The sequence below is a fragment of the Odocoileus virginianus genome, chromosome 15, assembly GCF_023699985.2.
Source record: "Odocoileus virginianus isolate 20LAN1187 ecotype Illinois chromosome 15, Ovbor_1.2, whole genome shotgun sequence".
NCBI classification, from domain to species: Eukaryota; Metazoa; Chordata; class Mammalia; order Artiodactyla; family Cervidae; genus Odocoileus; species Odocoileus virginianus.
Genome location: NC_069688.1, coordinates 60,720,648 through 60,746,955, shown reverse-complemented (window position 1 = coordinate 60,746,955; position 26,308 = coordinate 60,720,648). Strand labels below are relative to the sequence as shown.

At 39.7% G+C, this 26,308-nt stretch overlaps 1 protein-coding gene across 1 annotated transcript in view; it reads right to left on the bottom strand.

Moving 5' to 3' along the window:
* The window catches only part of CNGB3 (cyclic nucleotide gated channel subunit beta 3), a 175,689-nt gene that overhangs the window by 11,921 nt on the left and 137,460 nt on the right, over nt 1–26,308 (bottom strand). Inside the window, exons 14-15 of the mRNA XM_070477432.1 lie at nt 18,302–18,385; nt 11,759–11,877 (exon numbers count right to left, since the gene is read on the bottom strand). Coding sequence (XP_070333533.1) covers nt 11,759–11,877; nt 18,302–18,385 — 203 coding nt within the window. The remainder of the gene's footprint in view (nt 1–11,758; nt 11,878–18,301; nt 18,386–26,308) is intronic.

Below are 26,308 nucleotides of genomic sequence, written 5' to 3'. Positions count from 1 at the left end.
TTAAAAAACTACCATATGATTCAATAATCGCACTCCTGGGCATATACCCAGAAAAGACAAAAGCTCGAACTCAAAAAGATACATGCACCCCAATGTTATAGCATCACTATTTACAATAGCCAAGACTTGAAAGCAACCTAAGCGTCCATTAACAGATGAATGGTAACAAGATGTGTTATACACACACACACAGACAATGATATTAGTCATAAAAAAGAGTGAAATAATGCCATTTGCAGCAACAGATGGACATAGACATTATCATATAAAATGAAGTAAGTCAGATAAAGACAAATGTTGTATTACTTATATGTGGACTCTAAAAATTAGTACAAATAAACCTATTTGCAAAACAGAAATGAACTCACAGACATAGAACACAAACTTATAGTTACCGCAGAAGAAGGGGCAGGAGGTAAATCAGGACGATGGGATTCACAGATGCACACTCCATATATAAAATAGATAAACAAAATTACTTATGTAGAGCACAGGGAATTATATTCAATATCTTATAATAAATATAATGGAAAAGGATAAAAAAGAATATAGGTATACACATATATATGCATAACTGAGTCACTTCACTGTATATCTGAAACTAACACAATATGGTAAATCAACTATATTTCAATTAAAAAAAAGCTATCTGACCTCAAGTTTCTTGTGATTCAGAAGTGGGAGAAGCATGAGTGAAGTTATCTAGTTGTCTAGTCAACCAGAAAATATTGATAATGATATTAGTAATAGTGAGTTTTATATTAATAGTAATAGCTAATATTTTGGGGGTATTTATTATGAGTCAGGCATTTTTCTAAGTTCTTTTTGCATATTAATACATATAATGATTTTCAATCCTATGAGGTAATTATGTATTAATATCACTCCTTTTAACTTTCATTTCATGAAGAAATGAAACCTCAGTTTGGAACCTTGCCCAGAGTCACACAGCTCATTGTTGATGAGCTGGATGCAAACCCAGACAGACTTCTTAAACAGAGACGCACAGTTCAGAATGATTAATGCCTTGATAACTGTAAAAAATGAGAATGCCTCCTAAAATGAAGAAGTTTCTTGACTAAAAGCATTTTCTCACATAGAATTATTCCCTGTAGTAGAAATAAATCCAACTCTAAATACTGTCTATGGAAAGAATATCAATCATATCCCATGCTGAGTGAGAGTTCACAACTTCAAATATCTACTCTCATTAAGCAAATTTCCAACTGGATTATATTTGGAAGGTAGGAGATTAGGTCACCTAAGTCGGCTTTTTTGAGCTATTCTTTAAAGCTTTTCAGTGTTATTGGAAAATACTTTGTTGCTTGAATATTTTTACCACTTCACTGAAAATAACTTCTAATGAAACTTTTGTGGGTGAGCAAATATCAGAGGACGTTCTCATGTCACCTCTACCCAGGCTGCTTGCTCTTTGCCGTGACTTTGATATTCATAAAGTTACTGCAAGGCAAACCCATGTTAACCTAGATGTTTGAGAAAAATCTCTGGGCATGGATTTTCATCAGAGTTAAAGGGTTCAGATTTCACAGATACAAAACATGTAGCCCTCTTTCACCCAAGAGGTCTTGATTTCAGAGTTGAATTGGCCTTATAAGTGGATGATCAATGAAGAATCTAGGTAAAAATTCTAAGAAAGGAGAAAGGAAAAAAAGAATATCATGCACTTTTTATTCCATGTTTTATTTATATCCCCTCAAGTACCCAGGAAGATATATGATACTCTGCTAGAAAATAGCTAACGATGTCATACATTAATGACCACATCACACTGGTGAGGTAGGTTCTCAGCCTACACTTGTTGACATGGAAATTGAGGTACAGAGTCCAGTGAAGTGACTTATTCCAGAACAGATACTTATGCTTTCCACTGTTGAAATCCAAGACCAGAGCTGACTTCAAGTCAGCTTCAAGGGCAAAGTCTTTTCTTTATGCCTTAACTCTAGTGTTGCTAATGAAGCCATTGTTATTGTTCAAATGATACAGATTTGCCTATGGATGTCAGAAAAAATCAGGGAGGAAGCCTGCTAGGCTGTCCAGGATAAGCTCTGCCAAATTGTGAGGATTAGATTCTTTACTCCCTCGCTGCTCTTCCAAACAGTGGTAAAGATCCTTGATTTTCATAGAATTAGTTACCAGGTGGTCACTTTATGAGGAGTTCTGAGAACATCTGAATATAAGTTTAAACAATGGTACTGATAACAAGTATCAGTGTTCTCCAAGCCAGGCTTGAACAGCACGTGAACTGTGAACTTCCAGATGTTCAAGCTGGTTTTAGAAAAGGCAGAGGAACCAGAGATCAAATGGCCAACATCCACTGGATCATCAAAAAACCAAGAGAGTTCTATAAAAACATCTACTTCTGCTTTATTGACTATGCCAAAGCCTTTGACTGTGTGGATCACAACAAACAGTGGAAAATTCTTCAAGAGACGGGAATACCAGACCACCTGACCTGCCTGCTGAGAAACCTCTATACAGGTCAGGAAGCAACAGTTAGAACTGGACATGGAACAACAGAGTGGTTCCAAATAGGGAAAGGAGTACATCAAGGCTGTATATTGTCACCCTGCTTATCTAACTTATATGCAGAGTACATCATGAGAAACACTGGGCTGGAAGAAGCACAAGCTGAAATCAAGATTGCTGGGAGAAATATCAATAACCTCAGATATGTAGATGATACCATCCTTATGGCAGAAAGAGAAGAACTAAATAGCCTCTTGATGAAAGTGAAAGAGGAGAGTGAAAAAGTTGGCTTAAAATTCAACATTCAGAAAACTAAGATCAAGGCATCTGATCCCATCAATTCATGGCAAATAGATGAAGAGACAATGGAATCAGTGACAGACTTTATATTTTTGGGCTCCAAAATCACTACAGATGGTGACTGCAGCCATGAAATGAAAAGACGCTTGGTCCTTGGAAGAAAAGTTATGACCAAACTAGACAGCATATTAAAAAGTAGAGACATGACTTTGCCAACCAAGATCGGTCTAGTCAAGGTTATGGTTTTTCCAGTGGTCATGTATGGATGTGAGAGTTGGACTTTGAAGAAAACTGAGCACCGATGAATTGATGCTTATGAACTGTGGTGTTGGAGAAGATTCTTGAGAGTCCGTTGGACTGCAAGGAGATCTAACCACTCCATCCTAAAGGAAATGAGTCCTGAATATTCATTGGAAGGACTGATGCTGAAGCTGAAACTCCAATCCTTTGGCCACCTGATGTGGAGAACTGACTCATAGGAAAAGACCCTGATTCTGGGGAAATTTGAAGGCAGGAGGAGAAGGGGATGACAGAGAATGAGATGGTTGGATGGCATTACCGACTCAATGGACATGAGTTTGAGTAAACTCTGAGAGTTGGTGATGGACAGGGAGGCCTGGCGTGCTGCAGTCCATGGGGTCACAAAGAGTCAGACATGACTGAGCGGCTGAACTGAAGTGAACTGATAACAAAGTTATTCACAAGATATGTGAAACTTAGGCGAGGGTTGCTCTTTGCTCTAAGGAAAAAGATGTTACAGAATAAAAGACACTGTCTCTTTAAAAATGTAGTGAAAATACAAACACATCATTAAAAAGATAGGTAGTGTTCACAGGATTGAGCTAGAAAAAGGTGGAAATAAAATTTTCTCCTTCAATATTAATCAGTCCTCTTACCCCTTTCATACTTCCAATGAAGTATCTATTATTTCCATATTTTAGGAAAGGCAGTGTGGTGGAGGAAGGAATAACAGAGTTATTCTGATGAAGAATAAACATATGGAATTAAAATAGTCCAAAATAACTAAAAATCTACCTTATGTGCTTGTATGGGCTAAGTCGCTTCGGTCATGTCTGGTTATGCGACCCCGTGGACTGTAGCTCTCCAGGCTCCTCTATCCATGGGATTCTCCAGGCAAGAATACTGGAGTGGGTTGCCATGTCCTCTTCCAGGGAATATTCCTGACTCAGGGATCGAATTTGGATCTCTTTTGTCTCCTGCTTTGGCAGGTGGGTTCTTTACCACTAGCGCCACCTGGGAAGCCCAGACATCTATCTTGGTACTCTCACTTTGAAAACTGAGTGAGTGTTTAGGAGAAACAGGCAAACGTTTGGAGGGAACAAAGAAGTTTAAAATTATTTTGCAAAATAGTTGGCCTTTTCACAATGGTTTAGAGTAAATATTTGTTAAATATTCTGCTAAATATGCGGAATGGGTGATTAGACCAATATAACTGGTGGAAGTCAGAACTTAAATACTTTAAATGAAATTCAGAGTATATAAAATATCAGTTCAGTTCAGTCGCTCAGTTGTGTCTGACTGTTTGTGACCCCATGGACTGCAGCACGCCAGGCCTCCCTGTCCATCACCAACTCCCCAGAGCTTACTCAAATTGACGTCCATTGAGTCGGTGATGCCATCCAACCATCTCATCCTCTGTTGTCCCCTTCTCCTCCTGCCCTCAATCTTTCCTATCATTGGGGTCTTTTCAAATGAGTCAGTTCCTAAAACATATCACTGCCTAAATTCTACTCAACAACCCGTTATGTGTGATAAAAAAAAGAATGTTGTACAATGAAAGAAATGCAGAAAGTAAATGATCACGTTTATGAAAATAAATAGGCCCAGAGGAAATTAATTCATTTGGAAAATATTTATTAAGGACCTATTATTTCCTAGGCACTATTTAGAGAAATGAAAATTAAAACAACCTATTAAGATGCAAAACCAGTGAGAGTAATGAGGTAATATCACTGATGCTAGGGAAAAATAGCTTTATATTGCATGTTGTATCATAAATTGGTTCAATTTTTCTAGAGAATCATCTGCCCATGTATTCCAAAAGTTATAGAAATGTTTCTACTTTTCGACCTAGTTATTTCTCTTTGGGGAATAAACTTCAAAGAAATAAAAGAAAAGCAAAATGACTTTACAAGGACAAATAGCAGTCTTATTCTTAATAATAAAAGCTGACAAAAAAGGCACAAGGCTGAATATGCATGTTTACGACAAAATGAATGTGTATTAGTACGTTTACAAAGATAGAAAGATAATGATGTTAACTTATTTGTTCAATAGCTACTTATTAGGCATTTATGTGGGCCAGGCACAGCCCTAAGGGCTAGGGATCAAGTGCAGATTGAGTGCAGTGTCTGGTAAGGCCTGTGTCTTGGTGCACAGTGGAAAAATACAGCCTCTCTGGGCAAATGCAGTCCTGTGGGTCAAGCTTGGCCAGAAAAATGCTCCCTTTTGCAAAGTAAAGGGCACCTGTGCATGAGGGGAGTGCAACAGCAGGGCTCACACTCTGGAGCAGAGGACAGCCTGCATTGCAGACCCTCCAGCCTCGCCCTGGACATCCTGACGCAGAGGCTGACCAGCACACCATACAGAGTAGGCCTGGTGCTTCCAATTTAGTGAGGAAGGAAGAGAGATGCTGAGGAAATAAATGCACCAGTGAGTGCACGGTTACAAGGGTAAGTGCCCTGAAAGAAAGGAATGTAGCCCAACCAGCACATATAGCAAGGAGACCAGGGAGGTCCCTACAGTGGAGAATAAAAGAAGTCCCGAAAGAACCTGAGATTAGGTTAATGGAGTGGGCAATGTGTTTGGGCAGAGATAAAAACTCCCTATGGTTGCTATGGAAAAACAGCATGGAGATTCGTCCAAAAAATTAAGACTAGAACCACCATATGATCCAGTTGTTCCACTTCTGTATGTTCATCCAAAGAAAACAAAGACTAATTTGAAAAGATATATGCACCACTATGCTTGTTCATTTCACTTCTACTTGTAACAGCCATGATATGGAAACAGCCTAAGTGTCCATCAGTGAATGAATGAAGAAGATGTGGTGTACATATGTGAAATGCATAACCAGTGGGAATTTGCTATAAGATGCTGGGAGCTCAACCTGGCGCTCTGTTACAACCTAGAGATGTGGAATGGGGTGGGAGGTGGGAGCGAGGTTCCGGAGGGGAGGGGACATATGTATGCCTATGGCTGATTCATGTCAATGCATGGCAGAAACCAACAAACCAACACAGTATTGTAAACAACGATCCTCCAATTAAAAATACATAAATTAAAAAAGAAAAGATGTGGTAGATACATACAATGGAATTCTACTCAGCCATACAAAGATGAAATCTTGCCATTTGTGATGACAAGGATGGACCTTGAGGGCATTGTACTGGGTGCAATAAGTCAGACAGAAGAAGACAAATACTGTGTATGTTTTTACTCATATGTGGGATATAAAAAACAAAAACAAAGCAAAATAAATGAACAAACCAAAACAAAACAAAAACGTAGATACAGAGAACAGAATAGTAGTTACATGAGGGGTTTGGAGGACAGTGAAATGGATTAAAGGGGTCAACTGTATATACAGACAAACGAAAACTATACTTTTGGTGCTAAGCTCGCAGCAGTATAAGTCAATCTAATGTCATAAACCAATATTACCTCATTTTTCAAATTTAAAATTGGGAAAAAATAAACCAACCCTCCACGGTTGGTTGGCATGTGGCACATTCAAGGAATTGAAGTATGGATTAAAGCGGGCAAGGGGAGTGTGGTACTCCCCACAGTGGAGAGGTAGGCAGGAGCTGGACTCTGCAGGATCTTGGAGTCAGGCAAGAGCTGTGATCTTGTTCTCTGATCTTATTTCTGAGAAAGCACTGAAAGCATTGAGTGGTTTGAGTAGTTTTAAGCAGGAGGGCAATGACACGGCCATCCCTGTTTCTGAAAGACCCCCAGCCTACGAGTGGGGCCTGGATTACAGCAGGCGTGGTGGTTGGAGGGGGAGGCTTGGAGCGGCCGCTGCAGTTGTCCACTGAGGGGGAGGGGGTGTGGACAGAAGTGTGGGCAGTGGAGAAGAAAAGGTACAAATGATCGGAGACACACTTCGAGGTGAAACTGATAGGTATTAGGGGTGGGCTGGCCATGTAGGGTGAGTTGAAGGGATGCCACGCAAGTCTTTTTTTTTTTTTCCCCTAGTAAATTTCAGAAGTTAACAGTGTAAAGAGCTTAGTTTTATATTAGCTTCCTGGGTCTGCTAGAACAAATTCCTGCAAAATCAGTGACTACCAACAACAGAAATTTATTACAGTTCTGGAGGCCAGAAGTCCAAAATCAAGACGTTGGCAGGGCTGAGCTCTCTCTGAGGACTCTAGGAAAGAATCCTTTCTTGCCTCTTCCAGCTTCTGGTGGTTCCAGGGGTTCCTTGGCTGTGGCTGTGTAACTCCAGTTTCTGCCTCCATCTTCACGTGGCCTTCCCCTCCCCTCCCCGTGTTTGTGGGTCTTCTGTCTCTTGTGAGGACACTGGTCATTGGATTTAGGGCCCATCCGAGAAAATCCAGAATGATCTCACCCTGAGATCCTTAGCTTAACTACGTCTGCAAACTCTTCTCCCTCCTGCCCCCAACCCCTGCCAACTCACAGGTTCCAGGGACTAGGGCATGGATATATCTTTGTGGGGGCCAACGTTCAACCCACTACAAGCGTTATGTGAATCATCTTTTATGTACCCCTTGACTTCCTGGTGGCTCAGACGGTAAAGCGTCTGCCTAAAACGTGGGAGACCCGGGTTTGATCCCTGGGTTGGGAAGATCCCCTGGAGAAGGAAATGGCAACCCACTCCAGTATTCTTGCCTGGAAACTCCCATGGACGGAGGAGCCTGGTGGGCTACAGTCCATGGGGTTGCAAAGAGTCGGGCACGACTAAGTGACTTCACTTTCTTTTTGCACTTTGTATGGGCTACCAGGACTGACCTTTATGCACACATATTGTCTGCATACTGTATTTTCTGCACACAACATTTAAGAAGCTCTGAGAGGTCTGCCTTCACTTCCCAAAGCAACTGTTAAATCTAAAGGACTGATCCTTGTGAAACCTTTGTAGTCTATAACCTCCTGTGTATGCTCCATCACTAAGTGCAATCCGAGCACTTTATCACCTGACATTGGAATCTTGTTGTTTCCTTGTCTCTTATTTGTAAGGCCCTTGGAGGAGGTGATTGCTTACCATTCTTGTTCACCAGGCTAGGTGTGGCCTTCCATGAGGTTCTTCACATTATGCTGTAAGGTGTCTCTAATATAATTTTTTAAATCAAATCACAATTAACTACTTAATTAATTAGAGATTTCTGAACAGCACCTGCAAACTATTTTGGATGGCAGAATATCAGCTAAAATCAACACACTGTATAGTTTTTATATAGCTGCTGCTGACTTAAAGATGGAAAGTTTTAGTTCTTACATTTTAATTGCTTAGTCTATTGAGATCCATTTGAGCAAATTAATTATAAATTAGTGGTAATTCCTGTTGTAAAGTTATGCATGAAATGCTGTGGAACAACAGGGAGCAAGGAGCTGGTTATTCTGGTGGAGGTTAGAGATGGCTTCCCCTGGAGGAGGGCATGGTTACCCACTCCAGTGTTCTTGCCTGGAGAATCCCATGGACAGAGGAGCCTGGCAGTCCAGGCTACAGTCCAGGGAGTTGCAAAGAGCTGGACATGACTGAGCGATTAGACAGGAGCAGCAGAGATGGCTTCAGAGAGGTGACATATGAATTGAAGTCTTGAGAGGTGAACAGATATTTTCTAGGGGGAGGTTATGCAAAGAAAGAGGAAACCAGTAGGGATTCCTATTGAAATCACAAGAGCACTAGCAAGGGAAAAATTTCAGATGCATTTTTAGGAAAAGTGAGATTTTTAACAGATGCAGAAGAAGGATAGGAAGCGGTTAAATATATTTGTGAATAAGACTTGGCAATAAATGTATTTGTGGAAAAAAAAAAAAACAGTGGAGTTAGAACTACTACAAGGCCATCCCCCAGCAGACCCTGGGTCTCTCTATTAAAAATGGGGTGTCTGAACTCTTCAGATGTTAATTGGAAATGTGGTCTGGGTTTTCTCCATGACAGGCTGTAAATCTATATTTTAGTCAGGGCTTTGCTCTTTCAGATTAGTATGTAATGTCCTTGAAAGCCCTCAGTTCTTTTCTTTTTTTTTTTTCCAAAGAAAAAAGGAACTTCTTCAAAAAGTTACATGATGGTGTTGGATTTAGCTCGTTTTTACAAAGGTCACAGCATTTTTGAGTAGTAAACACGATTACTCGATCTTTCCAGTATCTAGATATTTGGCAGGCAAGCCTCCATTGCTGGAATAAATAACTAGAGTGCCAGGGGCATATGACAGCTGTGGGCCTGCGAAGCCTGAGGGTATCTGGGAAGAAGCAGATGCATCCTATCTGTCCTCAACCACAGCCAAGAAGACAACTGAGGCAGAAATCTCCCTGTTGCTTGAATTAACCAGATTATTGAGCAAATTTAGAGCTTGTCTGGTCTACTGGTTTCATTTGGCCTTAGAAGCCCAGTGCGTAACAGATTTATTTGAGAAGTTGCTGTCAAGAATCTAAGATTCCTTTTGGTCGCAACTCAGCAGCACCTGGATTGTATTTTTAGAGTATTTCCTCCCGTGATGATAATATCAGCAATTAAAGTACTTGTATTTATAAAGCCTTATTCTTCAGGGAGTACTTGACCCTTGAGAGAGGTCGCCTAATTAATTTCTGCAATGTTTTAGATTAGACTGTTACTTGTTTTGTGACCTTGAAGATTGCAGTGATTATTAAGGCACTAAAATATTAAATCACTTTTGCAAGGACTCCCAGTAAGGAAGCAATAGAAAACAGGCAAGGAACACAAAGACCTGGACATTCTGGAAAGTGTTTTCATTCCTGCCACAGAGCAGGACCCCCACGGGCATGCCTACCTTGTTTTAAGCAAGGAGGAAAAATTAAAAAAGAGAATCCACATCATCAACAGAGAAATAACATGCTTCAGTATTCTAAGGAAACCTTAGTCATGCTCATATAAACTCATCTGAAATTATTCATATCTCTGGAACCTTGAAGATAACTTCTTAGCAGCTCTTAAATAAAAGGTTGAATGAGCACCTTTCTTCCTGGTATGGTGGAAAGATCACTTGACCGTGATCCATGAAACTTGTGTTTGAATATTGTCCCTTTTACTTATTAGCTATATTATCCTGGGCAAGATAATCAACACCTTGGAATGACAATTTTCCCAATTGTGAAATGGATATGTTGATAACTGCTTGACGCTGCACTCTACCTTAAGGGCCAAAATCCTAGTTCAAGACTCCATCATCTTTCACCTGAACCCCTGCAACTGACTTCTAGCTGATCTCCTGTATTTCATTCTTGTTCCTCTTTTGCGTTTTCTCTGCATAGCTGTTAGAACGGTCTTTTAACATCATAATTCAAATTGGATCATTCTTTTGCCTAAAATCCTCCACTGGCATCCACTGGTATTTCGAATACAATGCAAATTCCTTAGCGTGGCCTAAAAGATCTGTGCAGTCTGGTCCTTGCCCACCTCTGTGTCCCCGTCGCCCCACAGGGCCCCTTGTTCCCTGAGCTCCAGCCATGCCGACCTCTGTGAGGTTCAGCCAGACATGGCCGCTTTCCCTCTAGCCCTCCACACTTGCGGTCGCGTCGTCCAGGAGGCTCTTCTGCCATGTCTGACGTTTGCTTCATTTGCTCTCTCAAGCCTCAGCTGGAATACTATCTGTTCAGAGAGGTGTCCCTGACCACTCCATGTGAAGTGGCGTCCCTAGTCAATTTCCAACCATTTTTACCTCCCTAGCAGTTATCACAACGGGAGTTTATCTTATCTAGTTAGTTGTTTATTTATTGTGAGCTTTTCCCCACAAGACTGTAAGCTCTTGGTCACTGTTTACACAGTACATTCCCAGAGTTTAGAGCACTTCCTGACAGTCTAGCTTGTACTAGGCACTCAAAATAAGTGTGTATTGGATGAATACATGAGTATACAGATACATATGAAATGCTTAGCCCACAAAATGCTTAGATTTGCTGTCTGTAGTGGCAGACCTTTGTGTCCACAGGTTGTACATTTGCATACAGGTTGTGTGGGCCAGTCTGTTGAATCCTGGGGTGTGGAACCCTCACACAAGGGACCCACAGACACAAATGGCTGACTCTACTATGCTATTTAACATACGGAACTTGAGCACTGGTGAAATCTGGTATCTGTGGGGGTCCTGGAACCAATATCCTGGTACATATTAAGGGCCAACTATTCTTACTCTCGAGGACTCACCTTTAGGACAAACTTCTCCTGGCCAACAACAACAAATAATAATAGCTAATATCTATTGTGCTCCTAATAGATGCTGAACATTGCTCTAAGTGCCTTTCATGAATTAACTCACTTATCAACCCTCTAATATATGTATTATTATTATCCAAATTATTAAGATGAGGGGCAGAGGGTTCAAGTAACAAAGAAACACAGACTTTTGTTCCTAAATAGAGGGATGGGGATTTGGAATCAGGTAATTTGGTCCCACAGCGATAATCATTGTCAAAACTACTGCCTTATCCTGGCATTCAAGCTTTCCAACAATCTGATGCCTAGCCCTCCCAATCTCTTCTTTCATCATTCATTCATGCACACATCCATTGTTCAACATACATTGAGCAAATACCTTATGCCAGTCACTGACCTAAGTCCTGGGCCTAACTGGTCTTTGGAGCAAGGGAAAGGATAAATAGAAATGTGAAAATCCTTATTTTATCCATGTTGTCAGCACAATAAAACCACTGATGAATCTGAGCAGGAACTTTACTTATTTTATGACCTAAGACTTCTCTTTTATGACAAATGACAGTCTTCAACATTTGCAAGGTGTCTTTTGGATACCTGATTTCTCCAAACACTGCCCCAGCTTTCAGAGTAACCAGAACTTGAGCGCCATCAGCACCTCCAAGAACTTGGACTTCTCCTTGCTTAATGATATACATTTCCTTGCCAATTTCTCCCTGTATGCCAGATATAAAGAGGAAATGACAGTCACTTTATTCTTGACAATTATGCCCCAAATTAAAGAAACTCCTCTAAATGAATAAATATAATGGAAGGAAGTGTAAAAGTAATTATCTGAAGACTTGAGGTAGTTATGGACATTAGTTTGACATATCATATGAGAAGAAATTATAAGGGAAGTGATCCTCTTCAAAATGAGAGCACTGTGTGCCGTCACTGGATAGGCAAAGATATTTTATCTAGCACATTGTTTCAGGAATGGGATTGGAGAGAGGAAATTAGAGATTATAAGAATAGCCACCTTTTCTTTTTTATTTTTTGGTGACCACTACTCTGCTTTGAAGAAGTTGCTTAATTTATCCAAAAGCCTGGGTTACAGTCATTCAAGGATGAACTCTACTCTTCTGCCTATAGCACGGAGATCTCATTTTAGTAATTGGGGCATAGGAGACCCTTAAGCTATTATTCTTGTTCCATATTGAAAGTGTTAATACAGCAGGTTGTTTTTATTCAGTTCTTGTTTATCTCTGGGGACCCTGGAACCAGGGCAATGACCCTTGTTCAAAGCCCCGAGAACTGAACTCCTGGAGTGCTCACATAGCCACTGGTTAATGAGGTTGTTCTGCATGCCTCAGGCAGCGTGGCGGGGTGTACCAGGCTGTCAACACTGTTTAATGTGAACACAAAGATTTATGATGTGCACTTGGTGTCTGGTTTGTAGTCTGGACCATGGCCGGTCATGTAGCTATGTGACCAGCCCCATTTAAAAACTCTAGACTCCAAGACTTTGTTGAGTTTTCCTAGGCAGAGATATTTTGTCCTTGTCCATAGCGGGCGATAAAAATGCATTCCGCGTGACCCTTGTAGAAGGAGGTCCTAGTAAATCTGCACCTCACTTTTCTAGTCTTTGCCTAGGAATGTCTTTTTCTTGCTTTTCCTGCACTGTATGCTCTGCCATAATACATCTTAAGTGATAAATACCACTTTACACTGAGTCATGCAAATCACCAAACTAGTGGGTGATTGTGGGACCCTCGGAACACATCTCACTCCAGGATCCAAAAAGGATAAATACGTTTTACAAGAGACTTGACCAGCACTTGGGTCAAGAAAAGCTGTTAAACTTTAAATAAGACAGTTGTCATAATACTAGGCAAATTGGATAATAGTACCTATATGTCTTAATCAGTTGAGTCTTGATCAATCTGAGCTATTAAAAATAGCATAAATACAATGAATTTTCTTATACTGGGCTTAGGAGGGGACTAGATTATTTGAGTTCTTCAAATATTATTGTTAATCATATTTTCAGAAGATTAGAATACACTAAAATTAATTTAGGATTAAGCAATGTTGATTATAGTTTCTGCTCTGCAAAGACTGAGATGTCTACTACTTTGTTCCAGTGCTGAGCATAGGAATTATGACATAGACAACTCGTTTATGAATAATTTATAATTTCACCATTCTCTGGGAAGTTCTTTAATACCAAGGGTTATTTTCCTGATCATTACTTATTGTCACATTATAACTGTTAGGTTAAGTTTAAAGTTTTTAGGCTCTACCTCTTAGCTGACATCTGTGACATTCTCATTTTATCTCCCTATGACTTTTATGAGGAAGTTAGAGTAGGTCTTATTATTTCCATTTTACAGAAAGAAAATAAAGGCACAGATTGACTTACTGGATAATATTTGGCTGGGTAACCAGTGCTCCATGACAGTAATTAGAAGCAAAAGGAAGCCTAGAATGCACATCTCTGAATGAAGCAATGCAAAAAGTATATTTAAATTCTGCATTGTGCAGAATATTAAGCATATGTTTATTCCCAAATGCAGATCTAAGTAGAATCAATACAGATGGATCTAATTGTAGCTATTTCCATAATATTCAATACTAATAACACATCTTGCATTTTGCAAAACTCACAATATCAGATTTTACATTGCTCCTTATTTTAATGTCTGTGTTTGTTTGATCAGAGCATGCTACTTTATAGCTGCAAAATATTTTCATAGATATTAACTTATTTAATTCTTGCAAAAATCTCAGTGAGGTCATATAGGAAAGATATCATTAGTTTTATTTAAATTTGGTAGTGTGTAAGTCACTCAGTCATGTCTGACTCTTTTCAACTCCATGGACTATAGCCTGCCAGCTTCCTCTGTCTATGGAATTCTCCTGGCAAGAACACTGGAGTGGTAGGCATTCCCTTCGCCAGGGGATCTTCCTGACCCAGAGATTGAACTCAGGTCTCCAGCTTTGCAGATCAGATTATTCATTACCATCTGAGCCACACAGTAGAGACTTGAAAAATTCAGTGTCTTGGGCAAATTTCTGAGGCTGGCAGATGACAGCTTACTAGCAACACCTATGTCACCTAACTATATAATATGTATATTAAATATGATATGTCTATACAGATAGACCATATTTAATGATGAATCCAGTATCAAGACTGATCTCTTTAAAACCAACAAAATACCTATGAGTTATTTTCAAAATGAGGGAAAATGTCTGAAAATTAGTTTCTCAAGAGATCCTCCAAGAAGTAATGATTAGAACATGGTCATATCCCTTCATTTTTTGCATGAAGTCATTCTCAAGGAACTGGAATGATTTTTCAAAGGCAGTTTTTACAACTGACTGGAGGTGGAAGTACATAATGGGCACTTAAATATAGTTCAGCACTTTTAATTATTTTTTAATGATCATTTCAATAATTTTCCAAGGAGATCTGGCATAATCACCGAACCAAAACTTCCACTATTTCTTGCATATTTCTAGGCTAATTTAAGACTTTCCTGCAAGTTTAATTAGCATTCAAATGAAGTAGACATTCCGTAGAGAGAAGGTCTGACAGCATGTGCAAAATAAGACCAAACCAAACTTTTGTGGTTGGTTTATGTGCTAATTTGGAGAAAGTATAGAAAAGCAAGTGCTTCATATACAATAGGGTAACCCTTCGTGAGAGAGCATTTAAAATTTTCAGAGTTCCCCTGTGAAAGGCTATTCCAAGGCTGGCAAGGGTATTATGACACTCAAATTAATTCTTGCAAATTAATCCTGGGAAAACTCCCAGACACTCTTTGAAGCTGTCCAAGCAAGTCACTCAGTAAATTTAGGCACCATCAGAGGATTAAGGCTTCCCTGGTAGCTCAGACAGTAAAGAATCTGCCTGCAATGCAGGAGACTCAGGTTCGATCCCTGGGTTGGGAAGAAGGGAATGGCTACCCACTCCAGTATTCTTGCTTGGAAAATTCCATTGACAGAGGAGCCTGGCTGGCTACAGTCCATGGGGTCACAAAGAGTCAGACACGACTGAGTGACCAACACTTTCACAATTTCAAGCATACGTATCCAACTCCTTTGGGGAAACCTGGGAATGTGAACCCAGTGTTAGGACATGTTTATAGGATTAGGTAGGTCCCCAGACTCAGCCCTGAGCCCTGACATTTCTTCAATTACTTAAACAACCTCTAATGAACATGTTTGTTTGTTTTTCTTCCCTTTTCCTACAATGATTTGTGGAAATGATAAAGCAAAAGCAAACCTGAATTCAGCTGTCTAAAATCTGGTCAAGTAACAACATTTCATCTCTGTCTGTGTCTACTGTTAATTAAATCCCTTCTTTAAAACAGAAACGGAAGCAGAGAAATGTGGCTTGGGTCTCATGTCTTTTCATTTCTGCTCTTCCCCCTGCTTATTTTTTTTTCTTCCTTCATTTGAGCTCAACTGATCTGTTTTTATTATTAAGTGGTGGACGTGATGTGAGGAAGAAATTAGAAATGAGAGGGCTGCCTCTACTCTGCATTTCACACTTTGTTAAGCAAGTTTTCACTGCTTAGGGGCATGAGTGCTAAAGTTTCTATGAGTTGTCTCCATTTTCAGCCCTGCTGCTATTGGAACAAATTGAAAGGCTATTTGGGTGCATTAAAGTCATGCCATCCTAAATGTATCATTGCTCTAAAGGGGTCCTTAAATCAAGCTGTGGCTTGCATTTCCCGTTTTAATGAAAAGGATTTCATATCATCAGTATGCCCACTTTTAATCTGGACTTATTTGTGTGGGCTTATGTATTCCTCAGATGGTAAAGAATCTGTCTGCAATGTAGGAGACCCAGGTTTGATCCCTGGGTCAGGAAAACTCCCTTGGAGAAGGGAATGGTAACCCACTCCAGTATTCTTGCCTGGAGAATTCCAGGCAAGAGAAGCCTGGCGGGCTACAGTCCATAGGGTCACAAAGAGTCAGACATGACTGAGCGACCAACGCTTTCACACTGTATTCCTGGTTTCATTAACATCACAATGTCTCATCTGTGTTTTCCTCTTTTACTGCTGAGAGCTCCTTCTCAGCTGCCCTCTGTGATTCTTCTCCACTGACCTCTTCCATAAATACTGTCATTCTTCAAAGTTACAGCCTTGGTTGTTTTCATGTACCTTTTCTTGAGCTTCTTATGATATCGGTTCTGTTACATGCTGGTTCCTGGAGATCTATCTCCAGTCATATCCTCTCTCACAGACTGGATTACTTCCACCTCTGCACCTGGGTGCCTTAAAGTGCCTTCCCTCTATTTGACTTTGTCTTTCGCCGTTATCCTAGTTGATTATATGCTTCAATTCCTGACGTTTGTCAAGTTCTGTCCTGCCACATGGCCTCAAGTCTTCGTCTAAAAAACTGTCCTCTCTAGTTTTTTCTTTTTTTTTTTAAACTAGAGAACTATTTCTGTTTAGATTTTCACAAAGATCATGTCTGACAACCTGACAATCTCCCCACCTGAGTCCTCCAACCGACATTAAGTACCTTTGCCTTCACACAAATTCTGTGTGCCCGTCACAGAAGTTGGCATGTTTTGGAGTTACGCATTTATTTAATTTTATCTGTTTACTGTTTGTCTCTTCCATCAGGCCAGTGATACTCAACTGTGGCTGCATGTGAGAATCACCTGGGGGGCTTAAAAAGTGTTGACATGTGGGCTCTGCCAGGCCAACTGAATTGCTGGGATGGAGCCCAGACTTCTAAATTCTGGTGATTCTGATGTAGACCGTGAATTGAATACCCCAGCATCAGACAGTAGGCCTCTGAAGGACAAGCACCACCCTTTTCTGCTCATTGCTGAATATATCCAGTATCTAGCACAGTGCCTGGCCCATAGCATTTCAAAATTATTTATTGAGTTTAACTGAATAAATGGCGCTAAAATTTTCCAGCTTTTGACTTGTACGCATTCTCTCTGTAGACACAGTTCCTCCCTTTCTGCCTGAACTCATGTGAACAGTTTTCCTTTATCTGGAATCCCTGCTTCTTCTTTCTCTGGGTTCATGCCGATTCATTTTTCAGGACTTTACTTGCCCAGCATCTTCTCCAGGAGCTCTTACCAGTTCCCCAGGGAGTAGCATTCTCGATCTGGGTCCCACCACAGCTTGTGCTTACCTTTCCCACCACATTTAACACATTATTTTGGGATGATGTGAGTGCTGCTTACCCCCACTTGTCTGTAAACTCCCTAGGGTTTTGGATCATCTTTCATTTCTTTGAACTGCTCGTCTTTCTCTACGTTTAATTTTGACTGTTGCCTTCACAACTGATTTAATGTCTCAAGATGAAAAACCCAAGGTCATCATTCCTTCTCTCTCCCTTAAGTTAGTAATCAGAGATGTGCAAAAATACTCATTTTGGAGTTATTTATAACAGCAAACACTTGGAAATTGATTATGATATATTCATAGACTGGAATACTATACAGCTTTAAAAAGAAGGTTGTAGATTACTTTCTATGATATATTGTGACATGACAAAGCAAGTTTCACACATAAGGGAGGTATGATGCTAATTTTATGAAACAAGCTCTAACTGTCCATCAATTGATTTATAAAAGAGATAGGTTGAAATATATTCATAGTGGTTATTTATGGATGGCGGAGTTTTTGGCTTTGTGCTTTTATGTATTTCCCATGTTAAAAATAATGACCATGTATTACTTTATAATTACAATAAAATTAAAAAAATATGGCATTGATTATCCACTAACTCGGTGAGATAAATGGAGGTAACTGATGGTTTGCTGAAGACATAAAAGGGGCAGAACCACCTTTCACTTCTTAAGGGAAAAGGTAGAATTAAGGGAAGGTATTTGGAATTAATGGGATATGACAGTTGATGACTTACATATACACAAACCAACTTTTCAGACCACCCACACTCGTATCCTATAATATAAATAATGAAATCCATATTGTCTTATTCTATTTTGAAATCTGAAAGCACATTATTGTTTTACAGAATTGCATCTCATGATTATTTTCATACTTTGGAACTCACCTTGGGCAGATTTTGTTTAAACTATTCTCTTGACTTATATCTGAACTCTTCAAATATATTTATTTATGAGTTATGTGTTTGAAAATTGCAGGCACTCACCTTTTTGCAGACAAAGTCACCAGGTAAATAGACAATGGACTTCAATCTCAGCAGCATGTCATAAATCATCTGTGTGTCACAGCCCTTAAGAAAAAATAATAAAGAGAAAAATAATCCTTATTGACATAGCTAAAAGGCAAATATTCCAAGAGATTTTAAAATGCAGTGGAAATAAACAGTAATACATTTTTGTCTGTTTTGATGCTAAAATATTAGTTGCCAGTGGATATGGACTTGTTTTAGCTCAAAATTTAGAAAAAAAATACCTACAGTATAATAGTTAGGATTTAGATGCTGGTCAGATATATTAGATCCCCCTGGAGAAGGCACTAGCTACCCACTCCAATATTCTTGCCTGGAAAATCTCATGGAGAGAGGAGCCTGGCGAGCTAAAGTCCATGGGGTCACAAAGAGTTGGCTACAGCCGAGTGACTAAGCATGCACTCATGCGGATATATTTGGGTTTTAATCCTGTTTCCACTACTTATTGCTATGTATCTTTACATCTCATGGCTTCATTTTCCTAGTTTGTTAAATGGGAGTTAAATGGTACTGATTTTGTAACAGTAAAATTTTGCTCATGTAAAACTTAACATAATCTTAGTAAATGATAAGTATTAAAGATTATGGTAATGTAATGGTAATAACAATTGATTATTAATATATTAACACTGATATATAAAATATTTGCCACATATTTTTCTTTTTAATAACATCTTTCATACTATTGTGAGATATTACATTTTCAAACTTGTATGTTTTTCTTCCCCAACATGTCATCTTCTTTAACTGTACTTAAGGGTTACAAAAACCATATCTGTTAAATAAATGACTGTTCGTATTCACTTCAGTAGTGTAAAAAAACAAATTTGATTTGCTTGAAAATATGTCTATATTTGTTCTCTGTCTATATAATGATAGTTTATCTATGTGTGTGTGTGCTTAGTCACTCAGTCGTGTCCAACTCTTGGCGGCCCCATGAATTGCAAGTTGCAGGCTCCCCTATCCCTGGGGAACCTCCAGGCTGGGATACTGGAGTGGGTAGCCATTTCCTTCTCCAGGGAATCTTCCAGACCCAGGGAATGAACCCAGGTCTCCCACATTGCAGGCAGATTCTTTACCATCTGAGCCACCAGGGGAGCCAATAATTTATCTATGAAATAGGTTAAAGAAAAATCTGTAGATGTTCCAAAAATCTCACTTCACATAGTGATTTGGAATTTTCTACTTTCATTAGACTTTCTACTCCTCATAGTCAACCAAGAGTCCAAAGTGCAGTACTTGGATGCAGTCTCAAAAACCACAAAATGATCTCTGTTCATTTCCAAGGCAAACCGTTCAATATCACAGTAATCCAAGTCTATGCCCCAACCAGTAATGCTGAAGAAGCTGAAGTTGAACCATTCTATGAAGACCTTACAGAACTAAGACTCAAAAAAGAAGTATTCTTCATTAGAGGGGACTGGAATGCAAAAGTAGGAAGTCAAGAGATACCTGGAGTAACAAGCAAATTTGGCCTTGGAGTACAAAATGAAGCAGGGAAAAGACTAACAGAATTTTGCCAAGAGAACCCACTGGTCATAGCAAACGCCTTCTTCCAACAACACAAGAGAAGACTCTACACATGGACATTAACAGATGGTCAACACCGAAATCAGATTGATTATATTCTTTGCAGCCAAAGATGGAGAAGCTCTATACAGTCAGCAAAAACAAGACCAGGAGCTGACTGTGGCTCAGATCATGAACTCCTTATTGCCAAATTCAGACTTAAATTGAAGAAAGTAGGGAAAACCACTACCATTCAGGTATGACCTAAATCAAATCCCTTACATTGCATTACAGTGGAAGTGACAAATAGATTCAAGGGGATTTGATCTGATAGGCAGAGTGCCTGAAGAACTATGGATGGAGGTTTGTGACATTGTACAGGAGGCAGTGATCAAGACGGTCCCCAAGAAAAAGAAATGCAAAAAGGCAAAACTGCTGTCTGATGAGGCCTTACAAATAGCTGAGAAAAGAAGAGAAGCTAAAGGCAAAAGAGAAAAGGAAAGACATACCATCTGAATGCAGAGTTCCAAAGAATAGCAAGGAGAGATAAGAAAGCCTTCCTTGGTGATCAATGCAAAGAAATAGAGGAAAACTAGAGAATGGGAAAGACTAGAGATCTCTTCAAGAAAATTAGAGATACCAATGGAACATTTCATGCAAAGATGGGCTCAATGAAGGACAGAAATGGTAGGGACCTAACAGAAGGAGAAGATATTAAGAAGAGGTGGCAAGACTACATAGAAGAACTGTACAAAAAAGATCTTCCTGACCCAGATAACAATGATGGTGTGAGCACTCACCTAGAGCCAGACATCCTGGAATGCAAAGTCAAGTGGGCCTTAGGAAGCATCACTATGAACAAAGCTAGTGGAGGTGATGGAATTCCCGTTGAGCTATTTCAACTCCTAAAAGAGATGCTGTGAAAGTCTGCACTCAATATGCCAACAAACTGGGAAAACTCAGCAGTGGCCACAGGACTGGAAAAAGTCAGTTTTCATTCCAATCCCAGAGAAAGGCAATGTTTGGCATATTCCTCAGGGACAGTAGTAATAATCACAATATATGAATAATGTACTTATATCTGATGTATTGATATAAGTGCTTTGTATGTTTTGAGTTACTGAATTATCGCACAGCAGCCAAGGATGTCACCTTATTTATGTAAAGTCTGCCCACTTTCTGGGAGGCAGTGGAGAGCAGTGACCCTAGGGTGTAGGGTCTGAGGCACCCACTGCTGCTTTAGACAGAGTGACTGCTCAGCATGTTCTGTTGAGTAGAGTTCATCTGGGTTATAAGCTCAATGTCAGAATACTAAACAAGTCTAGCAACAGTATTTGGAGAAGGCAATGGCACCCCACTCCAGTACTCTTGCCTGGAAAATCCCAGGGACGGAGGAGCCTGCTGGGCTGCAGTCCATGAGGTCGCCAAGCGTTGGACACGACTGAGCGACTTCACTTTCACTTTTCACTTTCCTGCATTGGAGAAGGAAACGGCAGCCCACTCCAGTGTTCTTGCCTGGAGAATCCCAGGGACGGCGGAGCCTGGTGGGCTGCCGTCTATGGGGTCGCGCAGAGTCGGACACGACTGAAGCGACTTAGCAGCAGCAGCAGCAACAATATTACCGATACCACCGTGGTTAAACATAAAGTTAAAAATGAAAAGCAGTAAGCCTTCTGTAATGCTTTGATTTCAGGCCCTTGGGAAGAAATATGTGAACAGATGGACCCTTGGGTGAGGGGAAGAAATGTTCAAGAATGTTCAAACTACTGCACAAATGCACTCATTTCACACACTAGCAAAGTAATGCTCAAAATTCTCCAAGCCAGGCTTGAACAGCACGTGAACTGTGAACTTCCAGATGTTCATGCTGGTTTTAGAAAAGGCAGAGGAACCAGAGATCAAATTGCCAACATCTGCTGGATCATCAAAAAAGCAAGAGAGTTCCAGAAAAACATCTATTTCTGCGTTATTGACTATGCCAAAGCCTTTGACTGTGGGTCACAGCAAACTGTGGAAAATTCTGAAAGAGATGGGAATACCAGACCACCTGACCTGCTCCTGAGAAATCTGTATGCAGGTCAAGAAGCAACAGTTAGAACTGGACATGGAACAACAGACTCATTCCAAATCAGGAAAGTAGTATGTTAAGGCTGTATATTGTCACCCTGCTTATTTAACTTATATGCAGAGTACATCATGAGAAATGCCTGGCTGGATGAAGCACAAGCTGGAATCAAGATTGCCGGGAGAAATATCAATAACCTCAGATATGCAGATGGCACCATGCTTATGACAGAAAGTGAAGAAGAACTAAAAAGCCTCTTGATGAAAGTGAAAAAAGAGAGTGAAAAAGTTGGCTTAAATCTCAGCATTCAGAAAACTAAGATCATGGCATCCGGTCCCATTACATCATGTCAAATAGATGGGGAAACAGTGGAAACAGTGAGAGAGTTTATTATTTTTGCGCTCCAAAATCACTGCAGATGGTGACTGCAGCCATGAAAAGATGCTTGTTCCTTGGAAAAAAAGTTATGACCAACGTATACAGCATATTAAAAGGCAGAGACATGACTTTGCCAAAAAATGTCTGTCTAGTCAAAACTAGATACATGAGTTTTCCAGTAGTCATGTATGGATGTAAGAGTTGGACCATAAAGAAAGCTGAGCACCAAAGAATTGATGCTTTTGAGCTGTGGTGTTGGAGAAGACTCTTGAGAGTCCCTTGGACTGCAAGGAGATCCAACCAGTCCATCCTAAAGGAGATCAGTCCTGGGTGTTCATTGGAAGGACTGATGCTGAAGCTGAAACTCCAATACTTTGGCCACCTGATGTGAAGAGTTGACTCATTTGAAAAGACCCTGATGCTGGGAAGATTGAAAGTGGGAGGAGAAGGGCAAGACAGAGGATGAGATGGTTGGATGGCATCCCTGACTCGATGGACATGAGTTTGAGCAAGCTCCAGGAGTTGGTGATGGGCATGGAAGCTGGCGTGCTGCAGTCAGTGGGGTCACAAAGAGTCGGACACGATTGAGCAACTGAACTGAACTGACTTTCATCAAATATTTTTAGTTTTTCCTCCCAGAACTGTTAGCATGTAGCTGCTTTCTTTTTGTGCTTGTTCCTGTCCATTTTTTAGAGTCATTATTATTTTCAGATAACTGACCCCAGGTAGAAAGCAAAGGATTGACCTCCAGTTCATGGATTGGATAATAATTTCTTTAACAATAATAGGTTTCCATAATAATTTCAGTAGAAAACACTTGACCTAGATCCATATAAAATTTAGACCTCAGGCTTGCTTGATTGATAAGGAAAGTTAATGATTTATGATTGAAGTATTTTCAAATAGCCATGGGTGAGAAGCATTCAGATGAACTTGAAGCTAGGATTTAAAAATATATTTGAGAAACTATAGCTTTTGGTTCCTTGAATAGAGAGAAAGGCTGAAGCCTATAGGAATACCTTCTTAACACAGTCCAACACGTGATGATGAGAAGCTGCTATGAACCGTGCCCTTGGTCCAATCGGAGGTGAAAGAAAGTGAGTCTAGTAGGGAATGATGTTTTAAGCAAACAGAAAAACAGTAATTTGTGGTAAATTTAATCATGCTGTAAGTTATGTCATGGAAATATCCATAAAACTTTTAAGACGGGGGCTCTCACTTCTACCTGAGAGTGCGGACAGGAGACGGGGCGGGGGGTGGAGAATGGGGGGGGGGGATGGGAAACAGGAAGAAGGTGCTCATGTGGGCGACAAAGCTGAGTCATTTGATGAGTGTGATTTGTATTTGCAAAGACGTACAAAGGTCCTTTGAGGAAGAGAGAAATGTACTGCTTCTTTCTTTGCTATATATTTGCTTAGTGCAAAATGCATAATTTTTATTTCTATTTACTTTATCCCTAGTATGTCTCATAGGTTATCGTATTTGTTAAGGCAAATGACAAATGTTAATTTCTTTCTAAAATTTATTATTTTGTTTTTAGCAAAGCTTCTCTAACTATGGCTCCAGTGTTCTAGTTCTTTCAATGCTGTCATTGATTCAGAGAAATTTCATTTCAGAAATTGATGTTCTGATCACTCAGACCTCTTTTAGGAAAAAAACACTTTGGCTTCATTTTAAGATCTCCCCCACTAAAAGAAGTTCGTGTTTTCGATATTCTAGAGAAAATTCATTAGAAATATATTTGGAAGTTCTTAAAGCTTAAGCATGACTAGAATATCACTGCAATGAAGGTAATTCTCAATTTTTTATACCTATGGAGAATAATGGGTTTCCCCAGTGGCTCATAGGGTAAAGAATCTGCCTGTAATGCAGGATACATGGGTTCAATCCCTGGATTGGGAAGATCCCCTGGAGGAGGGCATGGCAACCCACTCCAGTATTCTTACCTGGAGAATCCCATGGACAGAGGAGCCTGGCGGGCTGCAGTCCATGGGGTTGGAAAGAGTCAGAAGCAACTTACCACACACAGAGAATAATAGCATTGCAAATGACCAGAAAGAGAAGATCTTTTAAAAAATCTACTTACATTTATTTTAATGTGCATAATTTGAAAGTCGATTTTTTTGGCCTTCACTTTTACAACTATAATGTGTAGACCAAAATACAATATAACGTGTAGGCCTTGCAGTCCCAGTCCATCCTAAAGGAAATCAGTCCTGAATATTCATTGGAAGGACTGATGCTGAAGCTGAAACTCCAATACTTTAGGCCACCTGATGTGAAGAACCGACTCATGGAAAAGACCCTGATGCTGGGAAGGATTGGGGGCAGGAGGAGAAGGGGACGACAGAGGATGAGATGACTGGATGGCATCACCGACTCGATGGACACGAGTTTGAGTAAACTCTGGGAGTTGGTGATGGACAGGGAAGACTGGAGTGCTGCAGTCTATGGGGTTGCAAAGAGTTGGACATGACTGAGTGACTGAACTCAACTGAACTGAAGCCAAAATAAAGTTTTTATTCCTTAAACAATTCCTGCTGGAATGAACTTTGATGAAAGTTCCCAACTGTGTTATGTTATATTAATAGGAATTATTAATTATTTTAAATGTTATTTTCCTATGGCAATAATTCCATAAACGTAAAGATGTAGGCGGCAGTATCATTTTCAGTGCTGAAAAGACTGGAAACAACAAAAGGGCGATCTGTGGACAGATAAAAGCACTGGAGATTTGTAGGTTGCAATAGCATAAAGTGGTTAAAATCAATACACCAGTTCTCTTTCTCTCTAGATATGATTGAATTCAACAAATAATGTGTTCGGCAGAAAAACAAGCTATAGAGTATGTTCACTATGACTCCAGCTATGAAAAAAAAACTGAACAAAATAATACTGCCTGTCACTGATGTTTATAGATAAAAAGTAAAATAAAAATGAGGATTGGAAGGCTATTCTTAAAATTATCTGAGTGGCCACCTCTGGGGAGGGAAAAAGGAGAATGGAACTGGGCATAACTGATTAGACCTCGCCTTTAACTTTTATTAATAGTAGTAAAAATAAAGTAAAACACACATCCTAGGATTGTTTGTAGGAACAAAATCCTCTTCGAAAAGGACCGCATTTCATCTTTTCTACTTTTCAGGTTAACTCACTGGCAGAAAGCACTATAAAGAAACCTAATTGATGGAAGTACTGGACCAAACTAGGAGACAAGCCTTAAAATAACTTAGCAAACAATTAGTGCTTTTCTCAGTAGAAATGCCCAAATACGTAAAAGGAGAGCTGTTGGCTTATGTCTTGGAGTTCCTCAGAGAAAAACATATGAACCATTACAAATATATATTTTTATTAACATACTTGCATAAAATATGTATTAATTCATGTAAATAGGCCATAGCAATTGTGTGTTAGAAAAAAATCTACAACTTAAACTTCATAAATTGATTCTGGACCCTAATGATTGTTTTGTGGACAGGTTGCCACTGGCCTTGGGGCAACTGTAATTTAGGACTAGGTCCTTCCTTTCTCTATTTTGGCTTAGTGAAATAAAGTTTGCATTATGAAGCCGTTATATCTTATGATGTATTTGAGAATAATTATCTCCTCCCCTCCCCGGCCAAATGGTTATTTTCTTGAGATACACTTTGTTTCATTATCATATGATTAAAAAGAATCACATCCCAGAGTTGGTATTTTTTACTCTATAATGCAGCTCCATTTCCTTTGTAGAAGCAATCAGGAAAATTTCTGATTCTCAGAAAGTCAGTACACAGCCATTGTTTCCTAAATATTCCTTTTTCTATAAAGTGAGCGTACCTGTGAGAGTGTCGATATTCGCTTTTGTATGTATTCGTCGTACATTTGTATTACATTTTATTTTCTTATTTTTATCTGTTTAATTCTCTCAACCTCCCTCTGAGGCCTGACATTCATTAACACATTGTCAACATTCTTGGAGTTTAGATCAGGGAACAGAGGCTGAGGACGTGTATTGCCTCTTGGGCTGAGCT